At 39.7% G+C, this 19,951-nt stretch overlaps 1 protein-coding gene across 2 annotated transcripts in view; it reads right to left on the bottom strand.

Annotated features, from left to right (window-relative positions):
- The window catches only part of cracr2aa (calcium release activated channel regulator 2Aa), a 33,219-nt gene extending 19,227 nt beyond the window's left edge, over positions 1-13,992 (bottom strand). The window contains exons 1-2 of one of the 2 annotated variants that reach the window (XM_017686921.2): positions 13,727-13,992; positions 4,705-4,994 (exon numbers count right to left, since the gene is read on the bottom strand). In XM_017686921.2, the coding sequence (XP_017542410.1) occupies positions 4,705-4,911 (207 nt within the window). In that variant the 5' untranslated portion in view covers positions 4,912-4,994; positions 13,727-13,992. Of the gene's footprint in view, positions 1-4,704; positions 4,995-13,394; positions 13,651-13,726 lie in introns of those variants that run through there. The other variant, XM_037540121.1, reaches the window with a different exon arrangement.
- Between the last annotated feature and the right edge of the window lie 5,959 nt (positions 13,993-19,951).

Below are 19,951 nucleotides of genomic sequence, written 5' to 3' on the forward strand. Positions count from 1 at the left end.
ACAGGGAGCCCTGTAACATGTTGGATCCCCCTGAATGTCAAAAACTCTAAATTCTTATGACGTCATACTATCTGTTAAAGGTAAAAACAGACATTCAAACGCAAATTTATGGAAAGCTCATTGTTTAGCTGCACAATCAAGCATCTATCTTTGGTACTGTATCTGTAACTAACTAATGATGCAACACTTGTCTGCATCTAGTTGGCACTGTAGCATAGTGGTTCACCCAGTTGGGTCTATCAACTGTAGCTATAGCTAGGCTAAGTTTGAAAAACTTTACAATATGTAGCAGCATGTTTTTAAATATGAAAACTTATATTTTTTTCCCAAGAGATTGGTGGAAATCGGTGAATTGTTACTCATTTCTCAAACAAAAGAGGAGATGGTAAGATCTTAATTAATGTGAGGAAGACTGTATTACCAAACTAGACAAGAGCATTTCTGAAAAGAACAATTGTTAAACCAAACATTTTGCGGGCACTAAAACTAGCATCAGCACAACTATGGCCAGTAAGTTTGTAGCCAGCTCACGCTGGAGTCACCAGCCAATATGGGACCCCCTAATACAGGGGGGTATTTCGCACACTGGTTGTTGGTACACTGCACTACAAAGTACTCACATATGGAGCACTATCTTGTCATAAAAAAGTCTGTTGTCTAAAGCACATTGTTTAGTTACCTTACATGAGAATGTTTTTCTGCCCATTAGTGTTATTTATAAAGTTTTTATATACTTTTATATAAGTATATATATCAACAAAACCTTGTATTTCCAAAATGGTAACTTTACAGAAGGACAAAACACATACATACATTATATATATATATATATATATATATATATATATATATATATATATATATATATATAAATAACATTCACTTTTGACATTTGTTTCGTTTGTTACATTCGTTTCATTGACATTTGTTTCATTCATACAATCATTCTACATTCATTGTATGAATGAAACAAATGTCAATGAAACATGCTTACGTCTCAGTGCTTACGTCTCAGTGATCAACCCTGTAGATACACAATGCTGCCCTATTCCTAAAAGCAAACACCACACCTTGCGTGAGGATTAAGCAAATGTTTACATAGACAGCCTATTGAACAACTGCCCCATAAACCTAAAATGTTTCATGAATAATCTTACAGATGTTATAGAAGGGAACTATAATGCTAAAGCTTCTGAATAAACAGCCTTTATCAGGCTTAGGCATGCCTCTTATGTCAGCAGCTTATTATACTGTGCATCTTTAAAATGCTGGCTATTAACACTTTCGCCCAGTGTGATCAGGCTGGTGTAAAGAAGTAAGTGCAAAATGTCATCTGTGACCTCAAACTGGCTTTGCTTCCCTAATATTGGTGTCCTACAGTGTTAAGTTACATTTTCACTTTCAGGAGCTAAAAATACTGATTAAAAATGTTAGTTAAGATGCATCACACTGTAACCTGTGATGAGCTCAACCAGTGGTATTGAAACCAAAATGCTGAAAATGGATTTGTTTGAATCTTGACATAGAAACAACAACTCTGGTTCTCTGGAGAACTTTTCCAGGGCTGTGAGTGAATTTCTAAAAAAAAGTTTAATATCAATAAGTGTAATTAGTGTAGTCCTGTCCTTTTAGAGGTGAGTCAAGACCAAGACTTTGCAGCAGTCAAGTCTGAGTCAAGACCAAAACCAGGAGCGGCAAGACTAAGAAAAGATTTAGACCAGATTATGTTTTGTTTTTGTTTTATTAAATGAAATGTTGTGATAACAACAACATTATAGTTTGCCCTCAGGGCATGTTTGACTTTTGACACCAATGAACTTCAACAACAACTAATTTTCAGTTAAGCTGTCATGGAAAGGATTAATTAGATCCTCAACCAGCAGTTAGTATGTTTTATATGAACACGTAGTGAAAGGACCATTTTTCACACAGGACTCATTTTTCCTATAGCACATTCCTATAGCCCTGCCTTCAATAGATGGTTCTTTAAATAACCATTTTGGAAAGGAAAATTTTCATGTGAATATTCCTTTTAAAGATTAAACTAAGCACACAAAGTAAAGGTTCTACAACAACTGAAGGCTTTCACCTACAACTGTTCAAAGCCAAGAACCATTTTGGAACCTTTTTTTCCATGAGGCTGAATTGAACTGATACAACTACATGGACGTACAATTGATGAAATATGGAAGAAAACTGTATCACTGAAATGAAATGAATGGGCAACAAGCAATGAACCAATTGTAATTTTGAACAGTTGAGGCACTTGATGGTTGACGCACAGCAAAGTTGGAAATGTTTTGGCATGGCTTCCACACAAACATTCACACAAATAATGTTAAAAGACAGAAAGAAAGGAGATGGAAATGTATGCAGTAATAGGGGACTCCTTTTTGTCCAAATGGGTCTAGATCATTAGTAGCTCAACTTGAATAAAGATGTGGAGCTGATGGCTATCAATGCATCTCCATAAACATTGGATCAAAGGTGTAATGCCTTTCAAAGACCCTCTTCATAGCGTGGGCTCATGAGTGGACCATCAAAGAGCATGGCTACAATTGATGGAAATCTAAGAGGCCACCCAATCTACACAATAATACAACAGAAGCAGCAGCCTCACAAAGCTTCATCCTGTGCACTGTGCTTCACTCGTGGCTTCCAGGCTGTATCACGGGCTCCCCTGAATTCTCACTCTGAATGTTTAGACTACACACTTAAAAAAGATGGTTTTTCAAGGGCTCTTTAGTAAAGAAAATGGTTCTATATAGGACCATGAACACTCAAAGAACCCTTGGCATGATTAAGGAGTTCTTCGCATCATGAAAGCGTTCTTCAGATTGACGGAGAGTGTGTTTTATATGGTTCTATATAGAACTGTTCTGAAAAGAGTTACAAAAAGGGTTCTTCTATGGTATACACTTGACATCATAACAATAAAAGAACCCTGTTTGGTGCTACATATAAGCCTTTTCAAAAAGGTTCTATATAGAGCCATCTACAGCACATTCTCCATCAATCCGATGAACCCTTTCACAATACAAACAACTCTTCATGCAAGAGTTCTTTGAGTGTTCATGGCTCTATACAGAACCATTTTCTTTACTAAAGAACCCTTAATGAACCACCATTTTTAAAAGTGTACTTCATTTCAATGAACAGGACCCACTGACTGTGTCTTTCCACCGAGTCTGATCATCAGCACCTTCTAGGTCATTCAAAATCTGTACTGTTAGATAATGTGTTGTTTAGGTAGCACTTGCCATTAGACCATACTTGATTTTGACTGTTATGAAAAATGTTGTGACTAGTGATTTAGAGAACAATCCAAAAATTAGGCACTTAACCAGTGTCGCAACTCAGAAGAGAGAACGCTGAACATTCAAACTTATACACAACACTGCGTAAAAGTCAGAGACCACCCTTCATTCATTTCTTTTCCAGTCATAACAGCCATTATGTACAAGTTATTCATTATTCAGAAGATATTTCTGAGGAGATTACATATAAGATGATTTTGCATAATGAAGGGGAAGTCAACGCACAATAAGTGAAAAAAAAACCCAAAAGTTTCCAAAACTGGAAAATGATTAGAAGACACAGAGAAGATGAGATTCCTAACAACCATGCAAGACCTGGTAGACCACCAAAACTGTCACCATCACACAAGCAGCACTTAAAGCTTTCATCTTTGAGAAATCTTTTACTTCAGGTTTGAAAATAATCCACAAGGGTTTCTGTTCATCTTTCCACTGTGAGAAGACACTCAACACTTTAAACCTAAAGGAGGCGTGGCTATTAAGAAGTTGTTACTGAGAAAAGAAAATAGATAAGCAGGAAGAAAATTTGCAGTCAAACAAAAAAACCAGAGCTATTGACAGAGCCCAGAGCTGAACTGAATGCGTTTTGGATTACTTGGATCATAAGCAGCAAAAAATGCAACCAACTTCTAAGACTGAACATGAAACAGCAAGCTGTATAAAAGCAAAGAGTGGACACACTAAATTCTAAAAAAAGTGATATTATAATTAGTTGTTTAGTACAGTTTTTGTGCAATTTTCTGTTAAATGATTTCTGCTTTCTTCCTAATGCTGAAAAATGAAGAACTTGATGGTTATTTTGACTGGAAATGAAACAAATGAAGGATGGTCCAATCCAAGTAGGAAAGTGCTAGTGCTGTTTTAAAAAACTGAATTGTATGCACTAATACAGTACCAATACCACTTGTAAATAATAATAATAATAATAATAATAATAATAATAATAATAATAATAATAATAATAATAATAATAATAATATATTATATAAAAACATTTCTTATTAAGTACTAACATGTTGAACTAGGTGCACCGGAGGAGGAATTTAACAAAATCAATGCAATAGTTGGAGTGCACTGAGAAGTTAGGAAATTCTAACTAGCAAAGATATCAACTGCTTTTGATCAGCAACTTTTTACTGTGTTTATGATTATTGATTATTTATTCCAATGCTATATTGTGTTTTTACTGGCAAAAATGCACTTATACATGAAGACTAGATTTAAACAATTTGTTGGCGTTTAAGACTTTTGCTCAGTACTCTATATAAAAAAGAAATAATAATAAGAAGAACAAAACAAAGAAGAAGAAGAAAAGAAGTAGAAGAAGTGTATCATTCTACCTGTTTTCATAATCCTCTGATAGACATAGTTAACGGTCAGGTCTTACCTGCATGTCCCGCCGAGTGATGAATCCTTTGTCTTCAGTGTCACAGATCTGGAAGAATTCCTGAGTCTTCTCCAGCACAGTGCTACAGTCGCTGACACTCTGATTCTGAGGGCTTCTACTTGCGCTGAACTTGGCTTGCATCTCCTCTCGTCTGGGCTGGGCAGCCCAGCTCACCTTAGAGTCACAGGTGCCACTGAATGCTGCCATAGTGCTCTTGTGTGTGCATGCACGTGTGTGTGTGTGTGCGTGCACGTGTGTGTGAGACCTCTTCTTCCTTACATGGGTCAGCTCTGGATGGGAGAATTGAAAGAACACACAGCTTTGAGTTTCAACCACATCACACAGCCTTTCAGAGATGGCTGCTGCCCTCCATCTCTTAGCAACCGCCTCTTTAATTAGTCAATGAAGCTGCAGAGATGTGTAGAGGTAGAGAGCCACAGTGAGAGAGAGAGAGAAAAAAGACCACTGCATTCTCCTGTACAGTACACTGATGTGTAACTCTTGGTAAATAGTTTCACACAAATAAGCAGCTACAATACATGGTACCATACTATTTCTGAGAGGAATAACATGCTAGGCTTTAATGGACTTTGAAGGAAAAATGTGGAATAAGAGGAGCAAAAAGCCTGCAAAGCAATTAGAGCCTGCTAGCCAGCTCAAAGCCTAATTGGTGTAATTGGCTGCATCCACCACCGATAATGCTAAAATGAAGAGGGATGATTATATAACCTGAGAGATCTATTTTGCACTGGCCTGAGAAGTAACAGAAGACAGAAAAGAAGCATGTCATGTCACCATACAGCACTACACCTAGTAAGATTTTCCCCTTTCTCTCTCTCACTCTCTCTCTCTAATGGAAAAATACCTCTGGAGAAAAGGAAACCTTTTAGTAAGTAAAAATCTATACAGCATGTTTAAAAACAAAGTGCTTTAAAATGTATGGACAAACATTAATCCCACCACTAGTTCTCCAATAGCACTAGCCTCATTTACACTAAATTACAATCTTCCTTTACATTAAAAAATACCACCCAATAACATACCATATCCAGTCCTTAACCAGCAAAGACCATTCAACAGTTAATAAAATCCAGGCAATAAAAATGCATTTTAAGCTTGCATTTAAACCAGTCACTGAGTCAACTGGCTCTTCCAAAGCCCTGGCGCAGCAACAGCAAAGGCTCAATTTTCTTCCTTTCCTAGTCTCAGCCAAGACAGTAGGACAATCAGCAGGAATCAAGACCTTAAAGATCTTAAAGGAGCATATAGACGGAGCATGTGCACAATGCATGTAATGCTTTAAAAACATAAAAAGCCACCGTTACCTGGATTCTGTGATAAACTGTGAGCCAATGAAGAGATGCTTAAACTGGAGTAATGTGATCACTTTTCTTTGTACCAGTTAATAATCGGGCGGCAACATTTTGGACTAGTTGTAAATGAGCAAGAGACATTTTATTGACCCCAAGATACAGCACATTACAATACTCCAATCGGGATGTAATAAAGGCACAAATGACTTTTTTTCCATATCGGGTGGGCCAAGAAGTGATTTAAGTCTGGGGTTTGTTCTCAGCTGAAACAAAATGCTCTTAACTTAACTTTTGTCTTATGAAAGTACAAGATCTTGTTGTGGAACATAAGAGGCTGAATCAGAATATTAAACTAGGTATGTCATACATTCATCTAAAGGCATTTTTCAGTATAGTTACTAATCCCAACTATCTGTTCCTTGGTCTAATACTCGACCGTGTTGGTCCCCCTGCTGAGCTGGTCTGCCTAGGGTCACAGATGCTGTTCTACTGGCTGAAGTTGGCCGATATCACTCTCTGAAAAATGCTTTTACATAATAAGCTGCCATTACACCAAAATGCTATCCCTGCAGTAGCTAAGGACCAGATCGGCAGATGGTACCACCCCATCACAATGTTTTTATTCATGTAATGTTTTTTCAGAAATATTTCCTTTTTCAAAACAACATCTGACTGTTTCGCTCAAAAATGTTGTTTATATTTTTCATTTGTGCCCAGAAGATTCATTGTCTTAGTGGCAAAAACAAAAAATAAGAGGAAAAATTTTTTGGTCCGTCTATTCTTGCCTTTTACTTTGCATTTGTTTTTATGTAAGAGACACAGACAGCAATTCTGTCTAGCTAGTGTTTTAATTCTTTTCCCAAAGTTGTCTTGAAGTTGTCTTGATTATTTAAATGCAATTGCCCTCATCCTCAATCAGTGGTTTGGCTCTGCACCCCAGTATTCCAGCAAGAAGGATAACTTAATTTAGTATATGTATTCAAATACTGCTACAGAAATGTCAAAAAACTGACAAAAAAAAAAGAAATCATGGATTTGCTACCATTAGATGAATACAATCCAACAATCCAATGTGTGGGCCACATACAGTAGACATACAGGCCTGGCTAGCAGGCTTCTAGAGATGCTAAAGGCCAAATCAAGGCTACATGCTATCACTATGCCGACAGTTCTTTTCACTCCTTCAGTAACTTTAACTGAGACCTTAAGTAACCACACAGCACCAGATGAGAGGCAGGTAAGCGTGTTCTCTGTTAGCATACGCTTTACATCAAAAACTGCTGCCACAGATTCATTGCATTTTGACTGCTGCTTCTCATCCCACACTATTGACTTATTGTTACGTTCTGTCTAGTGGCGCGCATGCACACATTAGAAATTGCTTGGTGGTATCGATCATATGAATTGGTACCCCCATCACCGATACCATTTAAGTGCCAGGATCGGCACTTAACACTAGTTAATAGTTACTTAAACTAAGACTAAATTCTGTTTAGATTTAGATAGGCTCTGTTAGAAGCATACTGATAGTAGAGTTAGCGAGACACTGCTCCTCTGACATAAGCCAGCTTGTTTCTGCCACACACCGCTATATCACACATTGATCAGACCTGTACAGGACTTGGGATCTGAATTTAGTGCATCTTTATATTGGAAGATACAAACCCCATTTGTGAAAAAGTTGGGATATTCTTAAACAATAATATGTGATTTCTTAATTCTTTTTTCTTTAATTGTCAAATACATACATACATACATACATAGAGAAGACTTTTAAAGTTTTGGCTGACCAACTTGATTGTATTTAGTAAATATAATCAAATTTTGACCACACTCAAAAAAGTTGGGACGGGGCAAAATAAGAGTTGACGGCAAGACCATTTTGAAACATTACATAACAAGCAGCTGAACTGGTAAAAGGTGAGGTTGTCATGATGGGCGTAAATGGAGATTGCATCAAAGCCTCAGGCTTGAGTTGAATTCAAAACCATCAGCCAACTGTTTTGCACACTGTGGAATTAGACCTCCGCATTTAACCCATTTGTGCGATGAAACACCCACATACATGCACACTAGTGAACACACACACACACACTAAGGGGTAGTAAGCAGCCCTATCCACGGCACCTGGGGTGCAATTGGGGGTTAGGTGCCTTGCTCAAGGGCACTTCAGTCATGGACTGTCAGCTGAGGGGATCGAACCAGCCACCTTCTGGTCACAGGGCTGGTTCCCTAACCTCCAGTCCATGAAAGCAAGCATAGGTGCATCGTAGCTCACCACTTTCTGCCACACTTTGTGAAGGATCTGTCAAACAGTTGAACAAGAACATTTTTCAACAGAAGATTGCAAAGAATTTAGGTTTACATAATATTGTGAAAAGATTCAGGAAATCCAGAAATTCTCAGTCCGTAGGGCAAGGCCAGAAACCACTGTTGAATGTGTGTGACCTTCAAGCCCTCAGATGGCACTGTATGAAAAACTCTCATGCTACTGTGTTAAATATAGCCACACTATTGTCACCTAACACAGTCTGCTGCTGCCTCAAGAAATGCAACTTGAAACGCTATTACACAAGAAGAAAACCATATCAATTCTATGCACAAACACCACTGAGTTCTCTGGGTCCCAGCTCATCTCAGATAAGAAAAACAGACAAACAGAAGTTCTCTGTGCCAATGACGAAAGGGACAATCCAGACTTTTAGCAACAAAAGGTGCAAAACCAACATCTGTCACATTATCATGTCCACGACATGAGTGATTTGCATATGTGTGAAGGTATCATTTAGGCAGAAATATATTAATATATATTAGGATTTTAGAGAGACTTATGCCGGCATCAAGACGTCTCTTCCCAAAATGTCTATGGTTATTTTAGCAAGACAATGCCAGGCCACATTCTGCACATGGCTTCATAGACACAGAGTATGTGTGCTTGATTGGCCTGATTGGTATCTGTTCAGCTTTCTGGTGGTTTATGGCTATTTTACATTGGAATGATGACACATAGTCAGTGTATGTGTGTTAAAGAGGCATGGAGCTAAGCTTTGCACGATGTTGTACATTGTTTCATATTAATTATGAAATTCATTGAAACTGGCACTAATAAATACATAATTCCCAGTACTTGCCTATTACTGTTATCAGTTACACAGAAATCGTGATATATTGTAGAGGATTGTCTTGCAGTATATTGAGTATCACAGAATTACTTTAGGGTGACATCATCATTATCATGGTCAGCTTCTCATGATAATATCGTATCGTGAGATGCCCTGTGACTCACACTCGTAATAGAAAATTTGACTTTTGCCACAAAATAAGCACATACCACATAAAAATGCCATGAAGCTAACAAAAGCCTACAAGTTGTGTTCTCTCATCCAAACTTGGGTGATTCGTGCATTTGATCCATCAAGGTTTGTCTCTGACCCAATCCTCCATCTAAGCATTTACATTCTCTCAGTAAGCACAAAGTAGCCATCACAAGAGGTGAATGCTTCCAGGGATGGAAGAAGGAAGAAGTGTCAACTGATATTCTGGAAGGAAAGCATCGCATGTGCCTCAGAGGCCATCAATGTCGAAAAGATTTAAGTTGGTGGAGATACAAAATGAGGTGAAACCTACTGTTGCAGGGCCGTACATTGTGAGGGATGTTTGAAAAATGGCTGATTGTGAGACTCTGATGCTGGCACATGCTGTTCTAAAGCCAGCTCAGCCATGGAACTGAAAATTCACTACCCAATGGCCATCAACCAGAAAAACCTCAAAACCTGCCTTACTCTTTGCAATATAGCCGAATATCAGAAGGTGGGACATCATAGAGTCCATATCTGCCGATAGAAGCAAAAAGCTTAAGTCAACTAGTAATGGATAGGGAGTGCCTGGTTTTCCTAAGGCTTCATTTATGTATCCACACTCAGACAGTAGGCTGGAACAGAGCATCCAATCTGAAGAGACCTCCAGTGAAGCCATGCAGGTATGCAACAAGCATTCACTTCAGGCCCTGGTTGCCTGCCATAGTCAATAGCCAATGAAACTGGCTGCATGTGTGAGAAAGACTCACATGGAACCAGGTGCATTGGCTGTCGACTATGGAAGAACCAGCTCCTTTATATAATCCTGGTGGGCTGGCAACTCAGGGGTTCTGGATCATATAAGAAAAATAAGTAGTTAGAGAGTGGTATCTTAGCATAAATGAGCCAAGGCCAGTTAAACAGTGCTGAATCTCAGCCTCAGATGTTCCACTAATGGACCAGACCATCTCATGCATAACCTACAGCAAGATGGCCACATCTTTCATAGTCTTCAGTCTGACAGAAAGCAACTTTTGTTTTTCAAGCTAAATGCTAGCTAGTGTCCAGTAGCAAGTGGTTGCTTGCTGTGCACACTGTGGCAACAATGAGCCATCCAGAGTAACAGTCTGTTTATAGTTGTTACATCTGCAAGCTTTTTCCAACAACTCTGGAAACAGTGACTTGCAAGACCAGATAATGCCCAGCAAAATGCAAATCTAAAGAGGGGATTTATATTACACTCACTAACTGACATTCAGATATAAGATCTTGACTTGTGTGTAGGTATCTGCTGTGCTTCGTGCTGCCTCTAGTGGTCAGCAGTAATGAAACAGAATGCATATGCATACACATACACATTTGGCCTTACATTTACAATAAGAAATTTATCAAAAGAACAACCCTGAAAGCTGCCTGCTTGCATATTACCACAATGGACAAAATGCCATCTCATTTACTTTGGCAATTTACTACAGCCATTCGCTGCAAAGTCATCAGTATCATATACACAATACATTGAAAACACAAAAAATATAGCCCTTGTTTCGATCTAGAATTTAGAGGTTCCTTAAACTTTAAAAAGGTCTCTTCTCACATTTCATTTACAAAATGGTTCCTTTGAAAGGTTCTGAGTGGAACCAAAAGTGGCACCATCATTTTTAAAACTTTACCTTGAAGCCCAATGCCTGGTGACCTGTAGGGAAATTCTTTGGTCTCACAGCCAATTACTTACACACTGGGCTTGCTTCAGTGTTTACAGCCCAAATATCATTCCTGCTTTGCATAAAGCCTTTATCTCGCTAGTTGGCTTTCAGTGTAATGCAGCCTGGAGTGCAGTGAGGTACTGGACATAAAAAACCAAATGGAAGCAACAGACAACAGACCATAAGAAATTGCCACGTGCACTGGTGTGTATTGTGCATAGAGGCTACACAGTGCATACATTCTTTGACTGTGTCAGGCTTTGGAGGTTGTTGCATGTGATGCACAATAAATGGTGTCTATTACAACCTTGGCTTTATCAGCCAGTAGTTTCACATCTAAACATTATGTACAGTAAGAAGAATAAATAACTTGAAGTAAAAGGGTATTAATTGGATGAAGTGGTCTATGTACCATGTTCATCACTTGACTTGAAACAGCACCTAGAACAATTTTCTGACACTGTGAACTTCAACGTGACGTATTTCTCATTTCTGACACTATTAAACAAGTGTTTGACCTCACTGGGGAGTTTAACAACAATTTCATGTAAGCATCCTGAAGCCCAGTGACAGCAGGCCTAATTTGTAACGTAACACAAAAGTGATTTGAGCATTTTGTAGCTTGTACAAAAGAGAAAATAAAAGCAAGTTGGGCACTCAAAAATTTCTTGAGTTACAAAGAAACAGACACAGCCTGCTCCTTTGAAGTACCCCTAAATACCAATGGTTAGTGGCCTGGACATGAATTAAGCCTATTCTTGGACAAAATAACTGCCAACTGTTATCCACCATTGGAAATTCTACCCTAGTCTAGGCTAAGGCTTAATCAAGGTTTGAGAAACTGCCCCTGGATGATCTGCCTCCTTTTTTTGTTTATTTTTTCCCCTAGTTAACTGGTCTGCTCCTGGTGATTTCAAATTTAAGAGCTTCCCAGTCCTTTCATTCATCACAAAACTTTAACCAGGCCAAAGAACAACAAAGGCCCTGGGTTTGCTGGTTTGTGCAAACACTACTTGAGACTTTATGACATAATCCAGCGAGGCTGGCACTACGCAAATAGAACCTGCCCAGTCATATCAGCACTGTATCACTAAAGGTGAGCTATTTCAAGTCTGTCCAGTTCAACAGCAGCTAAAGAAAACATTCACTTCATAGCAGTCTCCAACAAGGACCCAAACCTCAAAATGACTTGGCTGTCCCATAACGAGAAGGCTTTTCATTGCAAATGTCTTCTTGATGTCAGCAAAATACTAACCAACTGCCTTGAACCAAATATCTAAAGAGGTGATACTGAGGTGAGCACTCATTAATGGTGTCAAAAGAGAAGAGAGAGAGAGAGAGAGAGAGAGAGAGAGAGAGAGAGAGAGAGAGAGAGAGAGAGAGAGAGAGAGAGAGAGAGAGAGAGAGAGAGGGGGGGGGGGGTAAGAAAGAGAGTGAGAAAGAAAGAGAGAGAGAGAGAGAGAGAGAGAGAGAGAGAGAGAGAGAGAGAGAGAGAGAGAGAGAGGGGGGGGTAAGAAAGAGAGTGAGAAAGAGAGAGAGAAAGAGAGTGAAAGAGAAAGAGAGAGAAAGAGAAAGAGAGAGGCAGAGAGAGAGGGAGAGAAAGAGAATGAGAAAGAGAGAGAAAGAAAAAGACAGAGAGAGAGAGAGAGAGAGAGAGAGAGAGAGAGAGAGAGAGAGAGAGAGAGAGAGAGAGAGAGAAAGAGAGGGTAAGAAAGAGTGAGAAAGAGAGGGTAAGAAAGAGAGTGAGAAAGAGAGAGAGAGAAAGAGAGAGAGAGAGAGAGAGAGAGAGAGAGAGAGAGAGAGAGAGAGAGAGAGAGAGAGAGAGAGAGAGAAAAAGAAAGAGAGAGAGGCAGAGAGAGAGGGAGAGAAAGAGGGTAAGAAAGAGAGTGAGAAAGAGAGAGAAAGAAAAAGACAGAGAGAGAAAGACAGAGAGAGAGAGAGAAAGAAAGAGAGTGAGAAAGAGAGAGAAAGAAAAAGACAGAGAGAGAGAGAAAGAAAAAGACAGAGAGAGAAAGACAGAGAGAGAGAGAGAAAGAAAGAGACAGAGAGAAAGAAAGAGACAGAGAAAGAAAAAGACAGAGAGAAAGAAAGAGAGAGAAAAAAAAGAGAGAAAGAGAAAGAAAGAAAGACAGAGAGAAAGAAAGAAAGAAAGAAAGAAAGAAAGAAAGAAAGAAAGAAAGAAAGAAAGAAAGAGAGAGAGAGAGAAAGATAAAGAGAGAAAGAAAGAGAGAAAGAAAAAGACAGAGAGAGAGAGAAAGAAAGAAAAAGACAGAGAAAGACAGAGAGAGAAAGAAAGAGAGAGAGAAAGAGAGAGGCAGAAAGAAAGAAAGAAAGAAAGAAAGAAAGAAAGAAAGAAAGAAAGAAAGAAAGAAACTCACAGGTTGGCCTGCAAAGACTTTTTTGACAGAAACTCATCTTAAATTCCCTCTTTCTTCTCATCGCAGAGGCGGATTCCATCACCCACACACACACACACACGCAGCGCTGCGGGACACTGGCTACAGGGACAGAGCTTCTGTTGCACTTCCTGTTCAGCCATAACTCTCTAAGGACAGCGGAGTGCGTCGAGAGCCGCTCACTGACAGAACAGTCCAAGCAGCTCCCCGCCATTAGCACCTTCATCACGATAGTACGTAGAATATGTAGGGTACGGGGTGGTTTTGGACGAGCTTGAGAATAAAATCCGCTGCCAATAAACCGGTCAGCCTACCTTCTGTCACTGCCAGTCCAACAGCTACACAGCCGTCTCCCGTCTATCCACGTGGACTAACAGCAGCGTTCCCGCCACGGTGGTGACACCTGTCCAGACAACTTCTCAGCAAACAGCTGCGAGCTGAGTTCCAGACCCCGCAGAGCTGACGGCTGCCGCAGTCTGGCTTTATTTACTTAAAGACAAAGAAACCAAACACATCGTTTTTCAGTGAAAACATCTTTCTTAGTGTTAGTTTCCTTCTGGGCCGCTTTAGCCACACAGTTCACGCCTCTGTCACTAAAGCTGGTTAACTTCTTTCCTCTAACCGCTGCCCTTCGCGGGGGGAGGGGCCCACACTCGCGCAGCGTCCGTTGCTGTAGCAACAAAGTAACCCGCGAGGAGGTTCGAGTGTTTTGGCTCAGATGTCGCGATGCCTGCGTACATTTCCCAGCATTCATTCTGGGGTCACTAGTGGGCATTCACCCTGCAGCTGTGGCGAGAAGGCCTCACCTATAAGCCCCAGAGGTTTTATTACTGAACGTTAATGATACAAACGAGACACTTGAACGTCTAAACGTCTACGTGTATTTGTGGTAGAGAAAAATGAGGGTGATGCTTGGTCACCTTCTGTTTTGCTTGTTGTTCATTGGATGCTTCTGTGAAATTCTGCCTCAGGCCTAAATAAGTGCCTGAGTGAAACTCCTGAGCACACCTTGAGTGAAAGTGCATGAACACTGGGTCAAAAATCTGCTCAAGTTCTGAGGAGCTTGTAGAGCTGCAGTAAAACGTCTTTGTACATCCAGCATCGGTTAGTACAGACGCTGCGAAACTGCGGCTAGATGTTGTTCTTCTCTGTCTATTACACTCTTGATCTAAATTAAAACACTGAATATCTCTCTATTTGTGTGTGTATGTACGTGTATATATACTGTGTCTATATGTATATATCCTTACGGCGAGGAGGGCCTGGGTTCGATAATCCCCGGCTGGGTGACCAGTTTCCTCTCTGTGTGTAGTTTGCATGTTCTCCCCGTGTCTGTGTGGGTTTCCTCCGGGTTCTCCGATTTCCTTCCACAGTCCAAAGACATGCAGTCAGGCCAATTGGACGTGCTAAATTGCCCCTAGGTGTGAGTGTGTGAGTGATTGTGTGTGTATGTCTGTCTGTCTGTCTGCCCTGCAATTGACTGGCGACCTGTCCAGGGTGTATCCTGCCTTCCGCCCGATGACTGCTGGGATAGGCTCCAGCACCCCCCGTGACCCTGACGGAGAAGCGGCTTAGAAGATGGATGGATGGATGGATGGATGGATGGATGGATATATGTATATATATATATATATATATATATATATATATATATATATATATATATATATATATATATAGTGTGGGTGTGTGTGTGTGTGTGTTTCTCAAGCAGGCCCTATCAAGAAGGCGGAGCGTGCAGCATAGTTTGCATAGCACACTCATTCTGCCAACCTGGAGTAAGGGGCAGTCAACACTGTGTATATACAACCCCAATTCCAATGAAGTTGGGACGTTGTGTAAAACATAAATAAAAACAGAATGCGATGATTTGCAAATCCTTTTCAATCTATATTCAGTTGAATACACTACAAAGACAAGATATTTAATGTTCAAACAGATAAACTTTATAGTTTTTTGCAAATATTCACTCATTTTGAATTTGATGCCTGCAACATGTTCCAAAGAAGTTGGGACAGGGGCAACAAAAGACTGGGAAAGTTGAGGAATGCTCAAAAAACACCTGTTTGGAACATTCCACAGGTGAACAGGTTAATTGGAAACAGGTGAGTGTCATGATTATGTGTAAAGGGAGCATCACTGAAAGGCTCAGTCGTTCACAAGCAAAGATGGGGCGAGGTTCACCACTTTATGAACAACATTGTTGAGAACAATGTTTCTCAACGTGCAACTGCAAGGAATTTAGGGATTTCATAATCTACAGTCCATAATATCATCAAAAGATTCAGAGAATCTGGAGAAATCTCTGCAAGTAAGCGGCAAGGCAGAAAACCAACACTGAATGCCTGTGACCTTCGATCCCTCAGGTGGCACTGCATTAAAAACCGACATCATTCTGTAATGGATATTACCACATGGGCTTAGGAACACTTCAGAAAACCACTGTCAGTGAACACAGTTCGTCGCTCCATCTACAAGTGCAAGTTAAAACTCTGCCATGCAAAGCGAAAGCCATTTATCAACAACACCCAGAAACACCGCCGGCTTCTCTGGGCCCGAGCTCATCTGAGATGAACTGACGCAAAGTGGAAAAGTGTCCTGTGGTCTGACGAGTCCACATTTCAAATTGTTTTTGGAAATCATGGACGTTGTGTCCTCCGGGCCAAAGAGGACAAGGACTGTCCGGATTGTTATCAGTGCAAAGTTCAAAAGCCAGCATCTCTGATGGTATGGGGGTGTGTTAGTGCCCATGGCCTGGGTAACTTGCACATCTGTGAAGGCACCATTAATGCTGAAAGGTACAAACAGGTTTTGGAGCAACATATGCTGCCATCCAAGCATGAATTCTAGTCTGCAAGCTGGCTAATATTGAAGGAAGACAAGCAGTTACTAGTTGGATGCTAAATATCAAGTCTATATTTATTATGCATGCTGGGTATTGTAGTGAAAGAACACTGATGGATGAAAACACCAAAAGGACACAAAATCGTAAGTGGTATCAAACAGATGAGGCTGAGAAATGCAGCGATGTGCTACAGAATATTACCTGACAGCACAAATAACATAAAACTTCTTTTAGGTCTCAGGGCAGCTTTAAATTTCAGAGCCAAAAAAAGTCTGTACTGAACTCCCGACATAGAAGGAAACAGAACCTTGAGATTAAATGCTGACAAAGGGAAGCTAAGCCACAATGAGCTCATGTGCTCACACTTGTTAGCTTTTTGATAATGATTGACCCATACTTTGCTTTGTGGGTGTCAGTGAGTTACCAGGTTAATTAATTGGAGTAGCATTACTGCTTTGCATTCTGTTAGTTCTGGCAGAATCAGACACTCATAAACTATGTCTTTTGCATATTTTGAGCCGACTGTTCTTCCATTTTTTTGAAAATGTGTTCCACTTTCCCCATCTGTTATAGAACTTATAACAAGTTTGAGAAGGCCTAAACTCTCCATCCTTCTTCACTAAACTGAAGGTTTATAGTATCCCATGCTTCCAGTACTAACACCCAACAGTGGAGGAAGAACTCCATGGGTCCTCTGAAGCTGGGCAGAGTGTCAGTAAAACTGAACTCAAGGGAGCTGTTTCCAAAAGCTGAGAGGAAAAACAGAAAGAGCAAGAGAACGAGAGAGCAGCCATAAGCCAGACTGCATGGGTACAAAAGCATGGAAGAACTGACGTCACATGTAGAGTCAAACCATTTTACGTCGTCCACTAATCTGCAATGAAAGATGAAGGAGAGGTGTAAAATGTTCTATGTACAGGGACATCATTTCTTGAGAGTCCCACAAGTTAGCAGTATTGTATGGGCCATCAATTCCCCATCAATTCCTGTGACAGTGTAGTTAATATTTTTCCTTGTGATTGATACTCATATGTATGATTTTTTTTTCAAGTTAAGTTGGAGCAAAACTTGTATATCCATTTTTCATTTTTTAAAAACAAGCAGCCCTTTACATTGTGTGAAAATGACATAATTAATGGACCAATAGAAATGGTCCAGACTCTTTATATTAAATTGAAAGTTATTCTGAAGAGGTTATTTTCCATTTTGGGGATATGAGATTTTGTTCCAACAGTGACAAATGCTTCATTTTTAGATACTATGTGTAAACATATGAACTCTCAGCAGAACATCTGTCACAGTTCTTAGTTTGCTTGTTTTAGGTTGAGTTGGTTTTGACCTCCATTGTTTTCTCTTTATTGTTACACAAGTCTTTGGTCCATACTGACTACATGTCCAGAACTACCGGTCTCCTTCCTCTCTATATTGTTTCAGTGGTGTCGACAGTCAAGTGGATCAAGTTTATTAGAACTGAGGATCATGCTAATAGTCGCCTGAAAAATTATTTTTTTAATCCAATATGGAATCAAACTTTGATTTCAGTTTTTAGGAGATTGTACTAACACTGATGTTCCACTTGGGGGCAGACTCTACTCATTAAAGATATTCTCCTCATTGGTCGGCAACTACCTGCTTTCATTATATGTATTAAAGCATAGAATGTACACTGGTTGCTCTCAGTTTATTTCAGAATTCATGTAATAGCATCATTTGAACCAGAGTTTGAATGCATGCAGCTTTTCCTTGCCAAATAGACCAATTGTGCTTTTGTTCAAGTGAAATAAAACTTTATGAAAATGAAAAAACAACTAGGCAGTTCAATATGGCCACTTCATTTTGTATCATTTACGACATGAGTGTGTATATTTTGTCATTACACTCTCTGAGAGAGGAATTCTTAGAGTAGTAAGTTAATGCTCTCTTAACATCATCCTGCCTTTTGACTCTTTAGTAGTATTCACATTTGAACCCTTTCATGCTACTTTGTCTAAAACAAAACCATGCTTGCAATTTAGAACACTTTCACTACCTTTTATCAAAAAACGGATACAGGCCACGGTAATTACACGCTCCATTTTCAGCCTGATCTCCAGTGAGCCTGAGTTAGAATGGGTTGCCAGATCCTCCTATGATAAGAAAGCAGAGTTGCCCCTACTGTTTGTCAAAGGTCCAAAAACCTCGGCTGGATCCAATTCAGATTAGTCTACATGTATTATTAGCAATTCATTAGCAGGCGTCTAAAAAGCACACTGACTGAAATGCACTGTTTCTTCTCAATCTTACATGAAAGAGCGCTAGAGCGTTCTTGCGTTGGGAAAATAGCCATTATACATGATTACACGTAAGCAACCTTCACTGCTGGTCTGCCTTGAGAACATCTGCTTTCCATTGCTGTGGTAGCCCTACAGGCTACCAGCTATGAGGCCATCAAACATTTTACAGGCCCTTCAAACCAGGAAACTTTACTGATAGAAGTGACAGAGCCAAAATTTCGAAAATCTTGTTTAAGCATTTTCCAGATAGAATCATTTTCAAAAATCTGAAGAACAATTTCACTATGCAAGGAACCATTTAAGCATGAAAAGGTTCTATGAAGAGCTCACCACAACACTTTTACTGAAAAGCCATTGAAGAAACATCCTTTTTAAGTGTGTACTACATGTAAGAGAAGCATTATTACCCACTACACTAAAAAAAAAAGAACTCTTTGCTTCTCTTGTAAAGTTACCATTTTGGACATATGCAGTTTTGTTATGACAGTGAGGCTATGAGAAGCATTTATATGCATGCATGTGTGTGATTTGAAGAAAATGAAGTGGGGAGTTTTTTCCTAATGCTGTAGGTGAGTACAGTGTCAGACATCTGTAGGAGACACTCTTTATTTGCCCCTGAAGCACAATCCAAGCAAGTGAAAACGTTATCTTTTCATCCAGTATTTGGCTCGCTTTCTTACGGGTCTTTTAAACAACGTACTCTCACTATAGAGAAGAACCAAATGTTCTGACTTCCTCCACTTCAGCATTAGTGTTGCCTGTAGAAATGAACTGCAGGTGTTATTTTGATCATTTCAGTGGGCTCTTGAAGATAAATATTTTAGGGCTTTTGTTGAACTGAATCAGACAGTTTGTGTGTGTTGGACCTCCTTATAAAGCCAGCCTCAGGTTAAATCCCATTCTTTGCTCTTTCTCCTCCTCCACTTTTCTTTAACTTCCATGGCAGCCGCTGTTGGATTGTTATGCAGCGTTCTCCACATGCTCCACACAAGTGTAATCCATAGCCCACTCAACCGAAGATGACTCTGTAAATCTGTTGAAGGAAGTATACATAAAGCAGCTTAGGTTTTTATGATACTGTATTATTGATGCATAAAAGTGCACTTTATGGAATTGCTGAGTGTTAGTAAATTAAAAATGCAGTTATTTTTGGCAAAGCAGAGCCTTTTCACACAGCTCCCATGGATGCAAAATCTACAGTCCACTCAAGTTGCTCATATATCCTAACTCATGTAACAGTTAAATGGTGATATTAAAAACTGAGTCAATACTTTGTGTAATAAATCAGATGTAGAATGTGAAATCTGAGCTTCTGTAATCAAGCACATGTGTGGTATGTGCTTGTATTCATCAGAGAAAAGATTGTAATACCATTAAAGCGTGCCCTGCACTACACACATGCTTTACTGTGCAACAGGCAT

The sequence above is a fragment of the Pygocentrus nattereri genome, chromosome 7 (assembly GCF_015220715.1).
Source record: "Pygocentrus nattereri isolate fPygNat1 chromosome 7, fPygNat1.pri, whole genome shotgun sequence".
Taxonomy (NCBI): Eukaryota; Metazoa; Chordata; class Actinopteri; order Characiformes; family Serrasalmidae; genus Pygocentrus; species Pygocentrus nattereri.